The sequence below is a fragment of the Xylocopa sonorina genome, chromosome 13 (genome assembly GCF_050948175.1).
Source record: "Xylocopa sonorina isolate GNS202 chromosome 13, iyXylSono1_principal, whole genome shotgun sequence".
NCBI lineage: Eukaryota > Metazoa > Arthropoda > Insecta > Hymenoptera > Apidae > Xylocopa > Xylocopa sonorina.
In genome coordinates this window covers 3134557-3153779 of record NC_135205.1, presented here as the reverse complement: position 1 = coordinate 3153779, position 19223 = coordinate 3134557, and the positions used below count along the sequence as shown (strand labels likewise).

The following is a 19223-nucleotide window of genomic DNA, read 5'->3' as shown; positions in this document are numbered from 1 at the left end:
CCCCTAACCGTCGCTACGGATTCAAGAGCAAAAATAGCGGCTGGGTGAATTTTGACACGGGGTTTGGAATAGGAACGGGTCGAACGCACTGTTCTGCCTCCCATTCAAACGTGAAATTAAATACCTGGAAAGGGGGGGGGGGGGTAATTATTTCCGTAAATGTCAAGAACCGACTTAATTAGCAAATTAAAGCAAAGAATCGAAGTGCCAAACAAACTGATGCAGACGTACGCCACGCGATCTACTAATACAGTGATTTAATTTAAATTTAAATTTTAGATTTTCGCAAAAAAATTTATATCGGGTACGTAAGCGCAAATTCCAATCTAATATGCACTCCACCGTGTCTTCTCCACATGCATATGCGCATATCTCCCTATTCTTCGTAAAAAACACTTGAGTTAATAGGAAAATTGATGGCTGCGTTCCAGTAAGATATCTACTCGCACAGTTTTTTCTGATAAATCGAAATTGCAAATATTAACTTTAGAGAGATTAATAATATCGCCAAACAGTTTCGAATAGTTGAGAGGAACAAAGTATTTTTAGCAGAGTTATGTGCACACCTGTAGCACGCAGTTAAGATCAACAATTTAATCATTTTTACAGCCCCTGAAAGCACGTCGAGCAAATATATAAGAAGAGAATGTAACTGCAGTAAAAAATGATTTGGCACCGCTAACTTTTGTTCGAGGGGTGGATATTAGATACACTCTGAACTTTTGTTGCGGATTACTGATACCCACGTGGAAGAATGATACGTTGCGCGAAACTTGTCCCAACTGTGTTACAACTTATATAATTAGTTACAAGCTATCAAGTCAGGTTCAGGTTTTCACTTCAAGAACGTTAATTATTAGACGAACGCAGAGCCGCGGATTAGAAAAACGAACTAATAATAATTGAGGTGATTAAAAATTTCATAAACAGTTCTAGTGCTCTTATTAATTAAAGCCGTCGGCAATTTTTTATTGCCACTACGCTAATGCGTTCTTTGAACATTTTCGTGTACATATATATCCAGCTGAGTGTAAATGATTTAATATCGTTACACGTAGGGTGGCTGGTTCGGATTAGGTCGAGAAAACTTTGCCACGTTAACGAATCTAGGGCAGGTTAAGACGGAGAGATGGTGGGATGGGGATAAAATATTTACTTTACGATAACAAGAAATACGTTACTTTAATTCTAGTGTACCGGTTCTACGCTAGCCGCAAGTAGGATTGCGAGACAATAGCTTTTCCACAAGTCCTCGCCTAACTACTCGGCTCCCACAGAAGAAGCCCTCCGAACCAATTTTCCTATCACTGCATTGAATTTGTTTCATACAATTTTCCCCGATCCGTTCCCTGCTTTCGGACCCTCCGTTCTGGAGATTTCAATTAAACCTGTTTTCCTTCCACGATGGAATACAATGAGTAATGCCGCCTCGTTGATCAAAGACGCATCGGGGAATGAAAAATGCATCAGAATATCAAACAGATCGATCTGCGATAGGAATGGCACCCGCGAGATCGATAAATTGCGAAAATCATCGGGATTGGGTTCAACGGGAATCCGACAAAAACGCCGATAATTCACTTTTCAACGGAATGACGTTTCAATTCGATCCCTGTCTCGAAAAAAGAAGATGCACAGGTGTAAGCCCCGGCGAAGAAGCGTTCATCTATCTGGATAGGGGAGGATATATCTGGGACCCGAAAATCCTACCAATTTACCGCGTAAAGCGTAAAGAAAGGTGGGCAGCCTTTGTCCCGCGAGCCACGTATTATTCAAAATAACTCGTCCACCTTAAAATTCACAGGAAAAATGATGGTAGTCCATTTTTTGGTGAATTCCGTTAATAGCGCCCTCTTACGTTTCGTTGAATTCTAAATAACAGCAGGATCTCGAAGGTGAGTCGAAAAAATGTGGAGAAACATAACCTCCACGAGAGGCTACAGAAGCTTCGTTTCTCATTCGTTGAAGGCAGTACAGACTGGACTCTTGTCATTTCTTCACTGACTCTTGAATTACAATTACATGAGGAAGCTTCCAGGATTCGTTATTTAGTTGGCGGATATGTATGCAATTGCGTTTTGTTTTCGCGTTGCAATTTATAAATTCCTCTGCATCCTACGTATGCTAATCTATATAATCTATGTGCAAATAGCCTTGGCAACTTTTGTGCATGCTTCATGCTTTCTTAATTGTAAGTGAATCAGTCTCTGAAAGACTTTTAAACGTTTGTTACCATACATTTATGTTTTTCCTTAATATCTTAGCGTTATTTTTTTAGTTGAAAAAGGATAGAAAGGTGTTCCATATAACGTTTCGACTCGTAATGAGCAGAGATCTCTATTTGTAACATACTGGTATTAATAGTTGCTCTGCACGAATTGAACCGTCGAATTGAAAACAACCGTCGACAAATAAGGCGGAAATCTGTAATCTCTGTGACGTGCCAAAGCATCTATTGAAACGAGCAGGGAACTTGTTCAATATTTGCTTTGAACCAAGTTGACATTTTATTTCGCCGTCAAAAATATTCTATAATTCCGAGGCGGATGCATTTTGAAGCAACATTTTTTTCCCCGTTTTTCCCTTCTTTCGTCATTCTACTAATTGCAGTAAATCCAAACGCAACACGCTTATCCGGACTAACGCGGCATATTATTCACGTCCTGTTTAATAATAGAAATTCGAAACATTGATATTTTTAAATTAATTAGTTCTACCTAATTATGCTTGCAAATCTTTACGTAGTTTGGTGATGTATATCGTCAGATTATGTGTCATCATTTAACGTTCTATTAATGTTATATATCACGTTTGACGTCATATGTAGTATCTTTTACTTTATAGATACATTTGCGAATTGGATTATTGGGTATCGTGTATTGGACTGAATATTACTTTTGTACGATAACTGTTACGTATGTGTGAGTAATCGCGCTGGTCATACTGGTCAGGAAATGAATAAAAAGGAATTCCAAAAGTGTTAAATACTTAAAAGCATTACGCTAAAACAAATTAAGAAACCTATGGATATTTCTTTAATACTACACTTGATTCTTACTCGTTAATTTTCAATTCATTATTTCCTCATAAGTAAATTGGAAGATTGAAAGGAAATTACAAATTCGTATTAACTTTGTGCCTGTTTCCTATTGTTTGCGAGAAAAAAAAGGTATAATAATTATTCTAGCGCAATATAAATTAAAAAGCACTAACTTTATCCTTTTAGAAGTTTGTAGCAACCGGCGTAATTAAAAGATTTCGATTGAAATTGTTGCCATACAGACTTTTCGTTGCTCGAATAATTAATACGGGGAGCATAGAAATTTATTCTAGCCCAGAACTACTGGAAAACTTACTACTGCGATGGAAAACAGTCTGACGAACTTATTGGGCAGACGTTTCGGATGGACCGCCCTAATTACAATCCTCTACGATTTATATAATATATAATTAATCAATTAATCATATTCAGAGCTTACAGGCCGACAGAGGTATCGTAAAAATGAAATTGAATTTTGATACGAGCAACAACTATCGCAAGAGAAATATCTGTTTCGCTTAACTACTGTGCAGTGGGAAGATAAATGGCTCGACCGATCATTCATTATTCCAGCAGATACTTTCCCCTCGACGATTCTGCCTTTCTTATCAGCTACGTATACTACAAGTGGCACTTAACAACGCGAAACGTAACCAAAATCTTAGTGCTGTCATCGATACACGTATCTCTATTCTATTTCTCATTGTCAATTCGATTAATCATTCACTCCCTCGTTCCTTGGCCACCTACGACGAGCGATACGTACTCTAACGCCGTTTTAATTTCGCGATACAAAGGGGAACCCCATTTCCAATAAAACAGTATAAAAATACCTGGCGTATGCTTATTCCTTTTTTTATCCACTGCGCGTGTCTGTAAGGACAGTTCAGTTTTCTTTCTTTACGAGATGAAAGTAAATTGGAACAGCTTTGTTTTATTGTTGGGATGCGAAATGGGAACATTGAGGTGGAAGCTAGTTGTAAAGGACATCACGCTTAACTGGAAGTCGAATAAACATTATCGATCGGTTTCGCTGACATCTCGAGGTATTGAGTAAGACAGACATTTATATTGCACGTCGCGTTAGCTCGATCGAAAGACAAATATCTCGCACGCTCGTACACGCGAGGCAATAGAGGGGCACCCTACACTTGCACCAAAATTTACAACAATCATTTACTGCCAAGTTATCATTTTTCCTGTTCTTTTCATTAATGCGTAGCACTTAAAAACATATTCTCTCCCTACTTCAATTTTTCAATCGTTTATTTAAGTATGATTTCTCGATAATGAACGCATATCTCGCGGATAATATCGGAAACGTTGCACGGATTAAAACGCGGAACATTACCTCGTCTACCTTAATCGTTCGATTTATATCGTGCCGATTATTCTTCCCTCGATAAAGGGCAGCGAGTCGGAGAATAAAATATTTCTAATCCACGAAATAATAGAGAAACGCGGAACAATAGAAGTACGTATAATTAAGAAGTTGAATATCCGACGGCAATCAATTCGATTTCGCGTATTTTAATAATTGACAAAGGTTCTTTGGGAACGGTTGAAACGCACGTCCGTGCGGTACGCGATACAACATTTGTATAAATTAGTAAATATGATTTGCGAACGATTGCTTATTTTTCTCATTAAACGCAGGGCACAATTAGGTACGGGGATTTAATTACGCTACAAAGCAAACAACGGACGTTAAAACAGTTTAACAGCTGATAGTAATTCAGAAATGAAATAAAGTTAATCAGAAGTCATTTGATTTCAGGTGATCGAATGCTGACGCGCGAATGCAAATTTTTATCGAGATGTCACAAATGTAATTAGAAGAGAATAAATTTTACCGAGTTTGCTGTCAATTAACCTGATATTGATTGCCGTACAACTGTTGTTTCACTCAATTTAGTCATTTGATAACGCACCAGTCGATCCTGTGCTAATGCGTGGCACGCGCGTGTTCAGATAACCGATGCGACGATGATTTACAAATAAACACATCTTAAGACCAGAAAATGTCGTCGAGGTAAAAGACGAGAACGTTGCTGCCTACAACTGAACGCGTGGCAATGAATTCTGTTGAACACACCTAAACATTTACATTGAAAATATCACCATTGACGAACGAGATTCAGCGACTATGAACTGGACATTTGTTCGTGCACAAAACAGCCTTATGGTCTTGGTTGGTACCATGCCAAAGCTCGTGCATGCATATAAATTCGATTTGTACACGCGATCATAGATCACAGAAGTATGAAAACACATACGCGTAATTACTGAAAGAAATTAAAGGAATAAGACAAACTCATCAGGCGGAAAATTCATTTTTGCCGGCAAGCGTGTTATTCTAAAGGCACAAACAGGCACGCGTAACGATTTACATTAATATAAACCGTCGAGTTAATGTTGGTGAACCGCGGTAAGGGCAGAAGCTAGAACCTTGGAAAAATGGACGGCAGGTGGGGCATGTGAAATGTTGATTACATCCGGTAGCTGCTTTCTGTCCAGCTATGTACATAAAACGCGTATCTCAGGTAATACTATGTATGTTGGACAAATATTGACCGAATGTTAGGAGGCATTGTTGATAAATTGATCAATTGCGATGGTACACAGGTAACCGAAATAGTAATCCATCATCGTTTAACAAATGCGGTTACTTCGTTCTATTGTCTCTCCATTGATCGTGCGTTGCTTTGGAAAACGTAAGACAGAGAGAAATAGAGTGAATTGCACTTTTCCTATCGTTTTATTAGTAGTTCGTTTCAAGTGCCAGCTGATTTAAAAGTTGAACGCGTCCAGGATACGTTCGTGTCGCAAATGCGCGCGATGGGAATAGATATCCGGCGAATATATGTTCGATAATCGAGCATTACCGAAACTGTGACGCGTTACGTCCGAAAACAAAGTGGATAAACGTACGTGCATGTAACGTGGGGTGGTCTCGTTTTAAAGGATGCCTCCTCGAGTATCTTGGGAACTGCGAATGACATCGAAAAATGCTTCAAATAAAAGTTGTCTAACTTTCGAGGAAACTTAATCCAATACGATTACTTTCTTCGTAAACTTTCTATCAAAATCGTACTCCGTGCGACCTCTACGCGTTGACCAATACAGGGGAACTACTCGCGTCAGATTATGCCCACCTTTAATGCCATTCAACTTTTATCTGAAACATTTTTTCGTATCGTCGCTAGTTTCAACGTTATACATGGGGATCGATCTAGATGATGTAACCTGTACATGTACAAGGTGTACCATTTTAATTTCCGCGAGCAAATATCTGCAAGATACCGAAAATTGCTTTAGATAAAAGTTGAATGGTTTCCTGAGGCACGTTGATATCGATAGTTTCAACGTTGATCGTCGTGTGACGTTCAGAATCGTCCTGTTAAATAAAATCGCACGCTTGCCAATGCATCCATCAATAATACGTCTCGTTGTTCAGGACGAGAGGAATATGTTCTGATTTACGAGCTTCAGAGGGAAAAGATAAACGCGTATAAATACGCTCTTCTTAACAGCACGTTGGACAGTGTATTCTTTGGAATAGTAAATACCAGTACTGAAGTTTGAATCGTGTACGAAATGGTCAGACGTATGTACTTAAATATCTGAATGCATCTCTCGCCTCGTGTCGCTCCGCTCAAAATTCAAATTTACGCGTTTAAATTCGCCTCCGTTGCGTCACATCGGCTCATCTTTTCAGCATTTTTAAATCGTTTTGTAATTACGTCGCGTTTACTCTTAATGCGGCGAAATTTTTCATTTCTCTAGGCTCACTTCCGGAAGACAACGCTGATATTACAGAAAACGCTTACTTTCGCGCTTTTATTACTACCTCAAGGCACTATCGCGCAAATTTTACCATCTCGAGAAAATTAACATTTGACATATTAGTCGTCGCCCTCCCCTCCCCCCTCCCACTCTCATTCTTTATTCATAAAGTTTAAGATGAATCTGCTGCAATCGATAGTTCGAAACTACTGATCGTTCACTTACGTTGAAGTTCACGGGGTATATAATCGAATTTCGATTGCGAACTATTACAAAATTTACGATTAATTAGAGGCGAACGCGTGAGCCAGTATTCTATTACGATTTCAAAGGAGTCGGTGTAGCCTATTGAATGGTACCGAGAAAATGATTATGCAACCCGCAATGCTCCAGGAAATGAAATTTCCCGCAATCATTTGAGCATACAATGTAAAGAAAGTGTTGGTGACGATAGATAAAAAATTTCGAAAGATATTACAACGATTCTGAAAAATTTCCACGCACATTGGCAATTATTATACGTTTTACCAATGCTGTTCAACAGATATTACTTAATTTCTTCGCATCTGTCCTGATATACGTAAGTACATACCTGTGTACGTGTACGGACTAAACATTTGCTTTTTACGAATAGATATATAACCATGAATGGCCATTGACTATTTTACCTACTATCACTATTCACACACTATTGTGCTCTGTATGTATATGAAACTATGTAGATATATATGTGCCAATAAATTACGAGGGCAGTAATAAATTTACAATATCGGGGGAACTATATATATATATATACATGGGATATTCTGTCGGATGAAGATAACCTGTGAATATAATAGCCATCAAATTGAATGTATAATATAGTAATAACAGTAAAAGTTAGTTTAACGAAATTAGCGTGATGAGAACGAGTTAATAACGCAATGGACGGTAAGTGTGACTGTACCTTGACAATTGCGTTCCCTACGAGAAGGACGGCAATTAGCATGAATTCAACTCTCTCTCCCTTAAGTGACAACATACGATTATTATTAAATTACTATAAATTAGAAGAATGATCGAAATAACGGAATTATTCAGTTTACATTCCCTCGCATAATTATATCGATTAATATTCCATTCTTTGTGCAATGCACACGTACGAATTTACACGAGATACATTTCTACTCTGTCCGTTTAAGAGTTGACGATCAACTTGAATTCATTTCAATTCGTCTTCATCAATTAAATTAATTGTACACGGTGGCTGTATGGTTCATCGTCAAAGTGTACGAAATTATCGTGCGCTGCACTCCCGTGGAAACAAAGTGTCGTAACAAAAGAGTAGCATACTTCGCGGTAAACGTATCCCCCTGTCGCAAACGAACTGTTAACGAACTTTTAGTTCCGAAGTTCGAAGTCAGTGGCACGCTTATGAAAGCGTTGGGAATTGAAATTTCAAAGCGAAAAAAGAGAAAGAAAAAGGGGAAAGCCGATGTTCAAAGGTGCACTTCCGGAATTAATTAACCGTTACGCTGAAGGTTGCAATGAACGGCCCTCAAGGCGGAAAGTTCTATCGCGAGTTTAGACATTTTCATCGAGCAGAGCGAACGCTCGATCGATTACCATTCGATTGATTAAGACACGTCTAATTTTTCTCTCGCAGCCACCACGCGAGGCTGATCCTCGCCCCTGGATGTCGCATGGATACAGTGTGCCGATCTATTAGCGGAGGAACAAAAAATGAGGGAAGGGTTAACAGAAAGCCAGTCGACACGAATTGGCGTGCATCCTGTACATGCAATTGCTATGTACACAAAACAACGCATACGGATCCGTGTTGGTATCGTCGTGCGAGAATCCGCGAGGACAACAGGGACCAGTCCCTCTCCTGCCACCCCAAAATGTCGAACTTAGAAGGAAACAATAAAAGCGGCTACCGCATAAATGTACGCGTGCTGGCGTTTACGATTTTCCGCCCCGTGACAGAGGCGATCCCCGTCGTGTTGCGTGTCCGGATTCACGGGGGATGAACCGTTTCTTGCGAAGCGGGGAAAGGGTTAACCATAGCGAACGATCACTGAACGCGTAAAATCAAACGAAAGTACAGAACAGGCAGCTACTACGGAATATGGACGTTTCTTTCGATGTGAACGTACGCTGATCGTTCAGGATGCTGACGTTGACGACGCTGTCCTGTCTTCGCTTCGAAAAGCTCGGGTTAGGGGAGGAAAAGCTGCTCTTTTTCTTAGTCGCGGGCTATATCTCCCCTTCCTTATCCTTTCTTCCCCTTTACTCCCGATTTCTGCACTTCTCGCACTTTACTCTCCTTATCTTTTCCCGTCTTTCTCTTGGTGCCGCGCGCGCGAGGCACTGCGAGAACGCGATGCCTTTTCTCTAGTTCTCTCTTCTACCCTTTCGCTTCTCTCCCTCTTTCCCACGCACACGCACACACGCACACACTCTCTCTCTCTCTTTCTCTCTCTCTCTCTCACTCACTCTCCCTCTCTCTCTTTCTCTCTCACTCTCTCTCTCTCTATCTCTCTCACTCTCTCTCTCTCTCTGGACCTGTCGTTCGTTCTTTGTCACTGATATGCGAGGAGCAACATAGCGACAACTTCGTCCGCGAAAGGGTTCCGGGAGGGATGGAAAAAGCGACAGCACGAGGAACGCGACACCGGCACCACGGGGTAGACTGAAGTCCCCACGAGCGCCGATCAGATTCTTATAGCTAGCGTCGCGACGTCGGGGCGCAGGCGTACATCGAGCCTCGCCGTCTAGGGATGGGCCGGTACGTTTCGAAAAAGAGGTGTTGATCGTCACCCTCTCGACCGATCGACTTTTCATCGTGGCATCAGCCACGAAAATGGCCCTCGATAAACCTTTCTGCTACACCAATGTTTCTGCAATACTTTTCCCGAGACGTTCGATCCAACGTGGAGAGGGTAACCCTTGCCAGCCGTCGATATCGATACACGCACATCCGCGTTGCATCGAACGTTGTTACAGAAATTCCACAAGTTCGTTCCGTCCTCTGCCGTAGCCGGTGCGTGAGCGTAAACTGAATTAAGCCTACGCGCGGAAACATCGATGAATCAAACATATCTAATCGATAGGCGTTACTCCCTTAAACGCGTACACCCTATACGGCTGTTCAAAAGTGGCAGGACGCTCGCTTAATTCCGATGCCAATTACGAGTTTCGCTGATTGCCACCTGTGTCTTGCGACGCTGTTGGGACAGATGATCGACCAATAATTTTGTGCGTCTAGTAATCGTCGGAAGATGGCTAAACATTTAGTGGCGGATCAATATTTTCGTTACCAGTGTAGTTTTTTGCGTGACTTGTAAATGTTGTTCACGATTAAACGGGATGGATGAATATTTTCGTCGATGTTTACTTTCTCCACTTTGTCCGTTCCATTGATAAAGATTAATTGGAAATGAAAATGCATTTATTTGAACCGCGGGAGATGGACATTTCGTACGTTACAAGTACGAGCTAATAGAAGAATGCCGTAACCGTCAGCGATTGTTGAAAAGATTGATGGTAGACTGTACAGATCCTTTCACCGAGTAATGTTCTTCTTCCTTTGGATCTTATAGATTTCGGTGTGTTAAATACCATCGCGAGGGGAGCGTTCGATTTTTCATCCTTCAATTAGGGGCATACCATTTTTCCAAAAAAAAAAAAGATTACCTTTTCAGATAAACGTAGAATCATTATTTGCAGGTTGTCACGATCGTACCTTTCCCATTATAAAGAGAGAAAATACGTTTTCCGTATTTCTTGAAAAATGGCAATCATAAGTATAAAAATTGGATAGTTCAAATTTTCTAGGAAGATGAAAAATGTAACAACTTGCCCTTACTTAAATGATATACCATTTTTCGGCCATTATCGGTCTAATCACAAAGTATTGATCAGTTTAAGGTGTTACATATTAAATTTACTTGTAATTTGCACGGATATGAAAGTAAAAGGTTTGAAACGCCGCGATTTTAGATTCTGTGTATGTGCGCTATTGATATTTGCAAGAAGGTTTTAGAACATATTGATGTTAGAACGTTCATAAAGCTTTATCCTAACAATAGGCTATGTTTGCTGGAGATCAGCCGTTTTATGAATTTTTGTCGTTAATAAGGTTGCAAGAGCCCGTTCTGTATTTACAGCGAAGTAGATGCGATGAAGAGACGTAGAATTTACGACAGTTTATTTAGTAATTTTCACTGGTATATTATAATAACAAACGGTAAAATGGAGAATAAGTTGCAGTACGCGAGATTCATGACCGATAGTAGTACGAAACCAACATAAATAAAGATCAGCATACTAACGAGGGTACCTTGTATTTCTACCCTCTTCTCTACGCTTTAATTTTTCAATTCGGTTGCGCGTTGTTTTAATAAGAATAATATTTTGCACGGACAAGTATTTCCGTGCATTTTTACTACGCTTAGTATTTTTTAATAGTTCTGCGACGTTTAATAAAATTATTCCACGTGAACCTCTTTCAGAGAAACGATGATAAATGTTAGATAAATAACTGAAGCAGCTGTGTAATATCAGATTGTAATATCATATACCACGGTTTGTATGGTTTTCTGGGGTGTAACGAGTGCACCTTATTCTGACCTGAATTCGTGTCTATTTTAAATTAAATCGAATTCTTGCAAAGAAAAGAATCGTTCAACAAAAGTTAGAAATTCGTAGGTATTTTAAGCTTTCACGACTCCGCATTAAATACACAACGTTACTCGATGTAAAATTCCTCTTTTTTTCTTCTTTCCTTTTTATTCCGCGTACGAAAACTAATCACGAAGATTGTACTGGGAACAGCATTCCGTGTATTTCCGTGTACACGAAGGAACAACAGTTCGCAAAGATTGATCATACAGAAATTCTGTCATAACGTAATGGGTCTGAATTAATCGACCCGCTAAAGTTGGAAGTAATTTTTTCTCAATTTCGTTTCTATTGGCTTCTTCTTGCGGAATCCAGTCCGATTGTTGACAGAGGAAAAGTGGTAAGAAGTTCTCGGATATGGTGGAACCTACCAGCTAACGCTGTTGAGTTTTTCCCTCCCCGTTACATTCGCCGTGTAAAGTGCCTTGCGTTAGAAAAACGAGAAACTCACCTCGGTAGATTAACGATGTCTGTTTAAGCGAGAACTTATTCAGGAATTGTTGAAGTTGCACTGGTGAAACGTTTGTGCTAATGATTGAGCCAGGATTTAAAAGCACACGCGGCTGCAACATCCGGCGTCATTAAGGGCACTTCTCCGTCTGGAATCTAGATAGAGATTTACATATCAGTACATTATCGCTAGTACTAAGTTCCTATACTCGTCTCTTACATTGTTCACCTTTCTAAGTAAAGAGGAGATTTACATTTCATTGGATTTTTTTTTTTTGTTGCTTTTAGTGAGATGTATTTTAATATTCTGTGATTAATTACATAATCGAGAAGTTGATCAATGTGAAGAATCGTATAACGAACAACACCTACTCTCTGGAATATTCGGTTGCACTATAAGAAGAGAGAAGAAACACCCAAGCTTCCGTACACTAATGAAATTTTATGCTTTTTAGAGAATACGATACGAGTCTTATCTAAATTGAAAAATGCTACTATTCAAGACTATGTTTTTCTCAACTAAAGGTAAAAAATGAGATTAAATAATTGTTTAAATACTTCGTTAAGAACATTATATCTATTGTATCCAGTATTTGTGTACTTGCAGCGAACGAGGGAAGTCTCATTATTGTGCACAAAATATAATTTATGCACGTACATCGCGACAGAGATATTAGCTGTCGCAGAGTGTAATTATAAAAGTTTTTGTCAGTATTTTTTAAGCACAAGGTAGGTCTCATATAAAATTCAGCGAATGACAAATTGAGTTCGCCACGATGCAGACGCGATAGAGAGTTTGTAATATGTGAAACAATAAATTATAATAAATTTGCAAAAATTACTGCGGATATGCACGAAAATAATTATTTTTTCGCATTTCACGCACGCGTATAACAATTCACTTTTATTTCTATGGTTTGCGCTTTTAAATGAAACCAACAGCGACTAATTAATTCCACATATAATACTATCTTGTACACAGCAATTGCCCTGTTTGCAATTAATTTCTTATATTTCGTAAACGTTACGGTGAATAGCTGCTTAATATAAAATTAATATCGCTCAGGAAGGAAGGAAGAAAGTTGAATGAAATAATTATTTAGATGAAGCTAGCCATTTTCTTTTTACCTGAATGAATTGTTGCGCGAAACGTAATAAGTATATTAGCACGGTACGAAACGCTTTGTATACGCGAAAGAATTACGTGGAAAACAATTTTCGTATGAAGGACAATTCGCACAATGGCAAACTTAACTATTTGTGTTGCTATCTACGTGACTCAAGAGCACCTTGTCACTTTTATCCCTCAGGCAACTAATAGCCTCGATTCTCGAAATGTCGGGATAAGTACCCTTTAACCTGACCAAGCTAGCTTTGCCATATATATCAAAAGAATGTGTTAAAGACCATATTTCGCGGCATAATGGCGTAGCAATTTTTTTTTTCTTTTACTGCTTAAACAAGCTTTACGATAAATAGCACACATGGATATTTGGTTGAAATTTCCAACATATCGATACACAGAGCTCTGATTTTACATGCTTACTGTGTACTTATGAAAATTGACCAGTGTTGATCTCTCAATGTCAATATTTGGAGAAGCATACAAGAGATAGAGAAAGAGTACCTTCGTGACATTCATTCTATACTTACAAATAAGAGGAAGAAGAGAAAAATTTCTTTCACAAGCACAATTTAATATCCAATGAGATTTAATAAATAGAGTAAACATTTTCTATTAAAAGAAAACGATAGTGTACATTATTCCATCTTAGTCCTTTTCGAAACTAAAATATATCCACAGCTAAAAGTACGCCACTTTTCGTCAATTACAAAGAAAGAATTCAAATAATATTAAGTACGTCTAAATGTTTGAGCGCGTGAAATATCGTCCACAATTATCGTCGAAACATTTAATTCGTTCAATTTCGAATGTGTGCTAATAAAATATGTCAGAACGCTGATTAAAATTGTAATTGTTTATTTACCTTACGTAACGTTGCTGTCCGTAAACAATATTGCGGAAGACGTCAGCGTGTAGACTGTGCGTGGAATTAATAACATTATTCGTGGACGGCGGTACTGTTTAACGATACAAATGTGTATAAATAATAATCTATAACGCGTGTCTGGTTGAAGTGTCGCACGGCAGATGACGCTTCAGCGGCGTGAAGTTGCGCCACTCGACACACGTGCGAACAATAAGCTCTACAGTTAATGACTGAACTCGATGTTGACGGTAATATTCCATAGGAAACAAGGCGCAGACCGCGAAATGTGAAATGCATTTATTTCCAAGTGACCAGGACCACCGTGGGAATCTGAATCTTCGTGTGTCAGAATATCGAAGATAACGATGAGCTGGGAAATCATTTGCGCCGACATGTGTCGAGCGTGCATGAAAGTTGACGGTGTTCTTCTTCCAATGTACGATGACGACACGATTAGTCAAAAAAATCTGCCAGATAAGCTCGCGGAGCTTGCGTCGATACAGGTTAGTAACTGGGTGTCCTTTAACTCGCGTATGTCCTCTCTTGTAAATGTCCGGTAAGTCAATTATTTTATTTATTACAGTTAATCATGCGCAAATGTATAATCTTGTAGTATAACCTCAAAATGATGTCACCTAAGTTTTACTCGCTAGGTATAATTGTTTTACGTTTTACGATACATACAGACGTTCATATGATAAATAACACATTATATATTTCGACTGAATCGTATGATATCTATTTTAACAGAAATCTTGAGAAACGAGCGTTCTTTAAATCATTGTGATTCAGTTACGCCTGAAAAGTTATAGCTAATTTTATGTGTCCAAATTGAATGTTATAAGTTGTCTTTAAGTTGAATTACTTAAGAGAAACGTATATATATATTAATTTCGAATAGGATTAGCTTTGTATTATTCATAATATTATAAGATTTACATTGTTATTTAAATGTTAATGTGTTTGACCTTTTAAATAGATCGATAGATTCGATGGACTACCAAACATGCTTTGTGCAAAGTGCGCCTACCGTACTGATGCATTTTATGATTTCAAGTTGCAAGTGCAGGCTACTGAAAAGAAACTTCGCAAGATGTTTGAAACACAAATACGTTACAGCGTAAAGGTAAGTTATTTTTTTGATTTACATAACTGTGTTCAGCATGAGGCGTCTGTTTCTTTTCTAATTTCAATTGATAATGTGAACATGATAAACGTGATATGCGTTTCTTTTCTCTTATTTATATTTGGTTTCTTAACTATTAAGATAACATTAAAATTACATGTGTGACATTTCTCGATTTCTTTGAATATTGTATTACTCATATCTAGATAAGATAATTTTCAGCAAATGGATAATACTTTTGTTTATTGAAGTAGGAATAGCTTCACTACTGAGCAACAATGGAAACAATAAAATCTTCATTTTAAAAAGTTTCTCTGCCTTCATTTGCAAATAATTGGTTAATCAATGAGTTTTTTATTTATATATGTATGCAAAGTTTATCTTTATTATTAACACAGTTATTAAATAAGAGATTATTATTAATTAATCAATTAATTAAGATAATTTAACACCTCAGGATTAAGAGTAAAGATAAGATGGATATCGAGGATGTAGTAGTTTTGATTATGAGAAATATTCATGACGTATAGTGTTATATTTTTACATGATAAAAGTCGTTTAGAGTTGGTTCATTAATTCTCTTTAGTAGTGATTTATCCAATTTTTCATGAAATTGCATAATGTCTTCACAAATAATCAGAAATTGTTCATTTCATCATTTTTGATCATTCAATGGTAATTATACATAAACGTTTAATAATAAAACCTAGGTAACTCGTAAATGTAATATATCGAAAATAAATAATCTCTAAAAGTAGTAAAAATTATTGTAATCAGTATTGCATTTATAATTCATAAATCAAGGTGAAAAAAAATAGATATATGTACATAAATTATTTAAATTATTATTACTAGAAATTTTCTAGTAATTTTTTTCTTATTCTTTTCGGATATGCTGAAAAATTTGTTTTGAGAATGCATCCTTTGCGCAGCGGATGTTAAGTAGACCATTTTAACCTACTTAACATAACATCGTTAAGGATGTGACAGTCTCGTTATTAAATTATGCAAGGAAGATATCCAATTAAGTATGAAAATGCTAATGTAAAGTAAAACGAATATCACTTGGTATGATAATATACACAAAATGCTTCTATTCGAACATCCACCGTGCGAAGGGTTGTAAAATAATTTCCATTTCGCGTGATTGTACTTATTACATTATCCTTTCATAAAAGTTACCATCTCCGTATCGATCCCATCACAGCTGTGCGCTTGCATTCTCTTGATTTCGCGAGCCCTCGCTGTAGCATGTAGTTGATTGTAATTAGGATACGTTATCATCGTTTCGAAATGGATTGGTATTGCCTTTCAGGAGGAACCGATGGGTAACGATTTTGAACAAGACTGTTCTGAACAATCGAACGGATTGTTCGAGGTGAAACTGTTAGATGAGAAGCAAGATATTAATCTTGTGCATAACACTGATAATTCGGAGGAATATTTAACCGAAGGGATAAACGTAAACGTTAAAGGAGAACAAGGGTTAGAACTAGATGTGTCCGAGCTAGTAGAGGAGAACAGTGAGTTCAACAAGGCCGACATATCTGAATTAAGGGGTATTATTATCTCGAAATTATCAGAAGCCGAGATCGAGCAAGACAAACGGTTGAAAAATGAAATTCCGGATGAGATTTCGAAAATTTTGGAATCTCAACAATTAGATTACACGATAATGTACATACCAGAGGATGTTTCTCTGGAACATGTTGATCATGTGAATGTAGATACCACGGTTGCTTGCGATTCTGCGATTAAATTAGAAGGTAAAAAAATCGTCGAGTCTGATTGTAATGGCGAGCTGTTAAGCGAGTCAGTGGATAGCGAGGAGTTTTTGGACACTGTGTATAGTAACGAGAAGATCGTAGGAACGGCTGGGCGAAATAAAGCGAGTAACGATATGATCTCTGAAGATAAGTCGAGGGAAAGACTAAACGGGAAAAGCGTGCGTAAAGTCTCGTTAGAATTAAGCAAACAGCCGGACGAAAGCGACGACTCTGACTCCGATTATTTCATCGACCCGAAAGACAATATATTAGGTAGCTTGAACGACACGATAACGAGAATAAAGGAGATCAAACTGGAGGACGACACGATTCATTATCAGTGCACTCTGTGCCTGCAAAATTACGACAAGCTGACCGGCGTCCTGTTGCACACTATTGACAATCACGTGCCGAGCAGCGGGCCGTTCTTTTGCGTGGTATGCGAGAAGGATTGCGAGAGTCACAGGGAGCTACGCGCGCACGTGAAAACGCATACAGGCCAGTTCCCGTATTCCTGTTTCATATGCAACAAAGCCTACACGATGAAGAGGTATCTAAAGAGGCACATGGTGTGCCACACGGACTTCCCGAGGCATAGGTGTCCGAAATGCGGGCTCAGGTTTAAAGTAAAATCGGAACTGGTATCCCACATCACAACGCACATACGCGGGGCGCCTTACGCCTGCAGCCAATGTCCACGGCTGTTCAATCATAAAGGTAACTACAAGCGACACTTGATCACCCACTTGGATCCGCAAGGCCTTCATTTACCTAAATACCCTTGTAAAGTCTGCGGTAAGAGGTTTTTGAATAATCGCACTTTAGAGACGCATATGCGCGTTCACACCGGCGAGAAGCCGTTCAAGTGCGAGGTATGCGGACGGTCGTTCTCGCAGCAGGGGAACCTGTTGAATCACGTGAGAATTCACTCGAATCCGCGAAGTTACACCTGCGAGGTCTGCGGGAAACGGTTTAATCAGAGGGCGACTTTGAGGGATCACAGCCTGCTGCACACGGGCGAGAAACCATACGTTTGTAACGTTTGCGGGATTGCGTTTACGTTCAGCGCCGCGTTGAGGCGTCACATGTGGACTCATACGGGTGGTAAACCATTCGGATGTGAAATCTGTAGTGCTCGTTTCGTTGGCAAGTACGATCTACGGCGGCACATGAGGATACACACCGACAGACCCAGAGCGAAACGAAGAAAAAACGTGATCAAGTCGAACGACGAACAAGAAGAGACTAAAGAGGAGGATGTTCTGGTTACGGAGCATCCTGATACAGAAACTGTTTTGATAGAACAGGTCCTTTTGACTCAGGACGTTACACAAGTTGTACAACAACAAGAGTCCGAGAAAGAAAATGTCGATGCTCTGTTTAATCTTATACAATATGGTTAATAGAGTTTCTCTTTTTTTATTTTCACTGTATAGCCCCTCTAATTTCTTTTCACCTAACCATTCTTATTAGAAAAAACGAGACACATGATTCCTTTATCGATTTAACTGCGATAACAACTAACTAGAGAAAGTACCATTGAAACGCATTTTTGGAGTTGTACATATTCTGCACCGTGAAAACAAAATGATAGAAATCACCCTTATAAATCTTATATCTAAGGAAGCTATCACGCTATTTGGTGTTCAGCAATATCGTATATTTTATTGGAAACGCACGACTTTCCTTCCTATGAAACATTCTTTAAATACGTGCGTGATTTTTCTTAGCCTTTTCTTGAAGACATTTTCCTTCTATAGCTAATTTTGAAATCATCTCTGATTTTCTACAATTTGTACGTAAAACATTGGGTTGCAGTCGACTAATAAGTGCGTATATAATTCAATTCGTAAATTCTAGGTATAATAACAATACCTATACGAGTTTAGCAATTTTAATGTTTAATTTTTCTTATAAATTGTTCTCGATCCACCTTTTTATGATGTCGAATGTCAGTCCTCTACCCTATCGACTTCCGCAAGGTAAACCGTCGGTTATGTATCCTCGACTTTGATGGATCCACTGCACTTCCTGTTCTGAGCTATCCCGCGTACATTTGTGCAGAGAGGTTTGCCTGGCACTAGGAACAACTAGGGCACTTTTAAATATTTATGTCTAAAATGTGAAAGTAGAAACGCGCTTTCTCGAATTACTTTTAAAGCGAGCCTTTGAATTTTCTACCAACTATTGCTGAACACCTTGTACATTAGGCGCACTCTCTGGATGCAGTCCAATTTGAATTAACATCAAACCGTTCTACGCCAATTGTAGATAAATGTTGGATAAGTAATATATAATTGTGCACGTAATTTTAATTTCAGTCCCCACTTTCCATTCTTTATCTTTTCGTGTTCCCACGACAGTGCACTCAGTATGTATAAATTGTCAATCGTTTCCCA

The 19223-nt window shown here is 38.6% G+C and overlaps 2 protein-coding genes across 6 annotated transcripts in view; one reads left to right on the top strand and one right to left on the bottom strand.

Annotated features, from left to right (window-relative positions):
- The window catches only part of LOC143430208 (metabotropic glutamate receptor 8), a 38971-nt gene extending 26946 nt beyond the window's left edge, over positions 1-12025 (bottom strand). For 3 of the 4 annotated variants that reach the window (XM_076906250.1, XM_076906249.1, XM_076906252.1), the window contains exon 1: positions 8965-9246. The gene's annotated coding sequence lies outside the window, so the exon portion shown is untranslated. Of the gene's footprint in view, positions 1-8964; positions 9247-11942 lie in introns of those variants that run through there. The other variant, XM_076906251.1, reaches the window with a different exon arrangement.
- Positions 12026-14125: 2100 nt separating this feature from the next.
- On the top strand, positions 14126-18402 carry LOC143430215 (uncharacterized). Of its 2 annotated transcripts, XM_076906268.1 has the most exons (4): positions 14308-14435; positions 14516-14585; positions 14912-15058; positions 16374-18402. In XM_076906268.1, exons 3-4 carry the CDS (start codon positions 14939-14941, stop codon positions 18225-18227), a joined length of 1974 nt encoding a protein of 657 aa, XP_076762383.1. In that variant the 5' UTR covers positions 14308-14435; positions 14516-14585; positions 14912-14938; the 3' UTR covers positions 18228-18402. The 2 variants fall into 2 exon arrangements, with proteins under 2 accessions (XP_076762382.1, XP_076762383.1); XM_076906267.1 differs by lacking the exon at positions 14516-14585 and having other exon boundaries at positions 14126-14435.
- Positions 18403-19223: the final 821 nt, after the last annotated feature.

Coding starts and splice junctions, on each gene's coding strand:
- LOC143430215 (XM_076906267.1), top strand. CDS start 14,298: ATGAGCTGGGAAATCATTTGCGCCGACATGTGTCGAGCGTGCATGAAA. Junction 14,436..14,911: donor CGGAGCTTGCGTCGATACAG/GTTAGTAACTGG, acceptor CCTTTTAAATAG/ATCGATAGATTCGATGGACT. Junction 15,059..16,373: donor AAATACGTTACAGCGTAAAG/GTAAGTTATTTT, acceptor ATTGCCTTTCAG/GAGGAACCGATGGGTAACGA.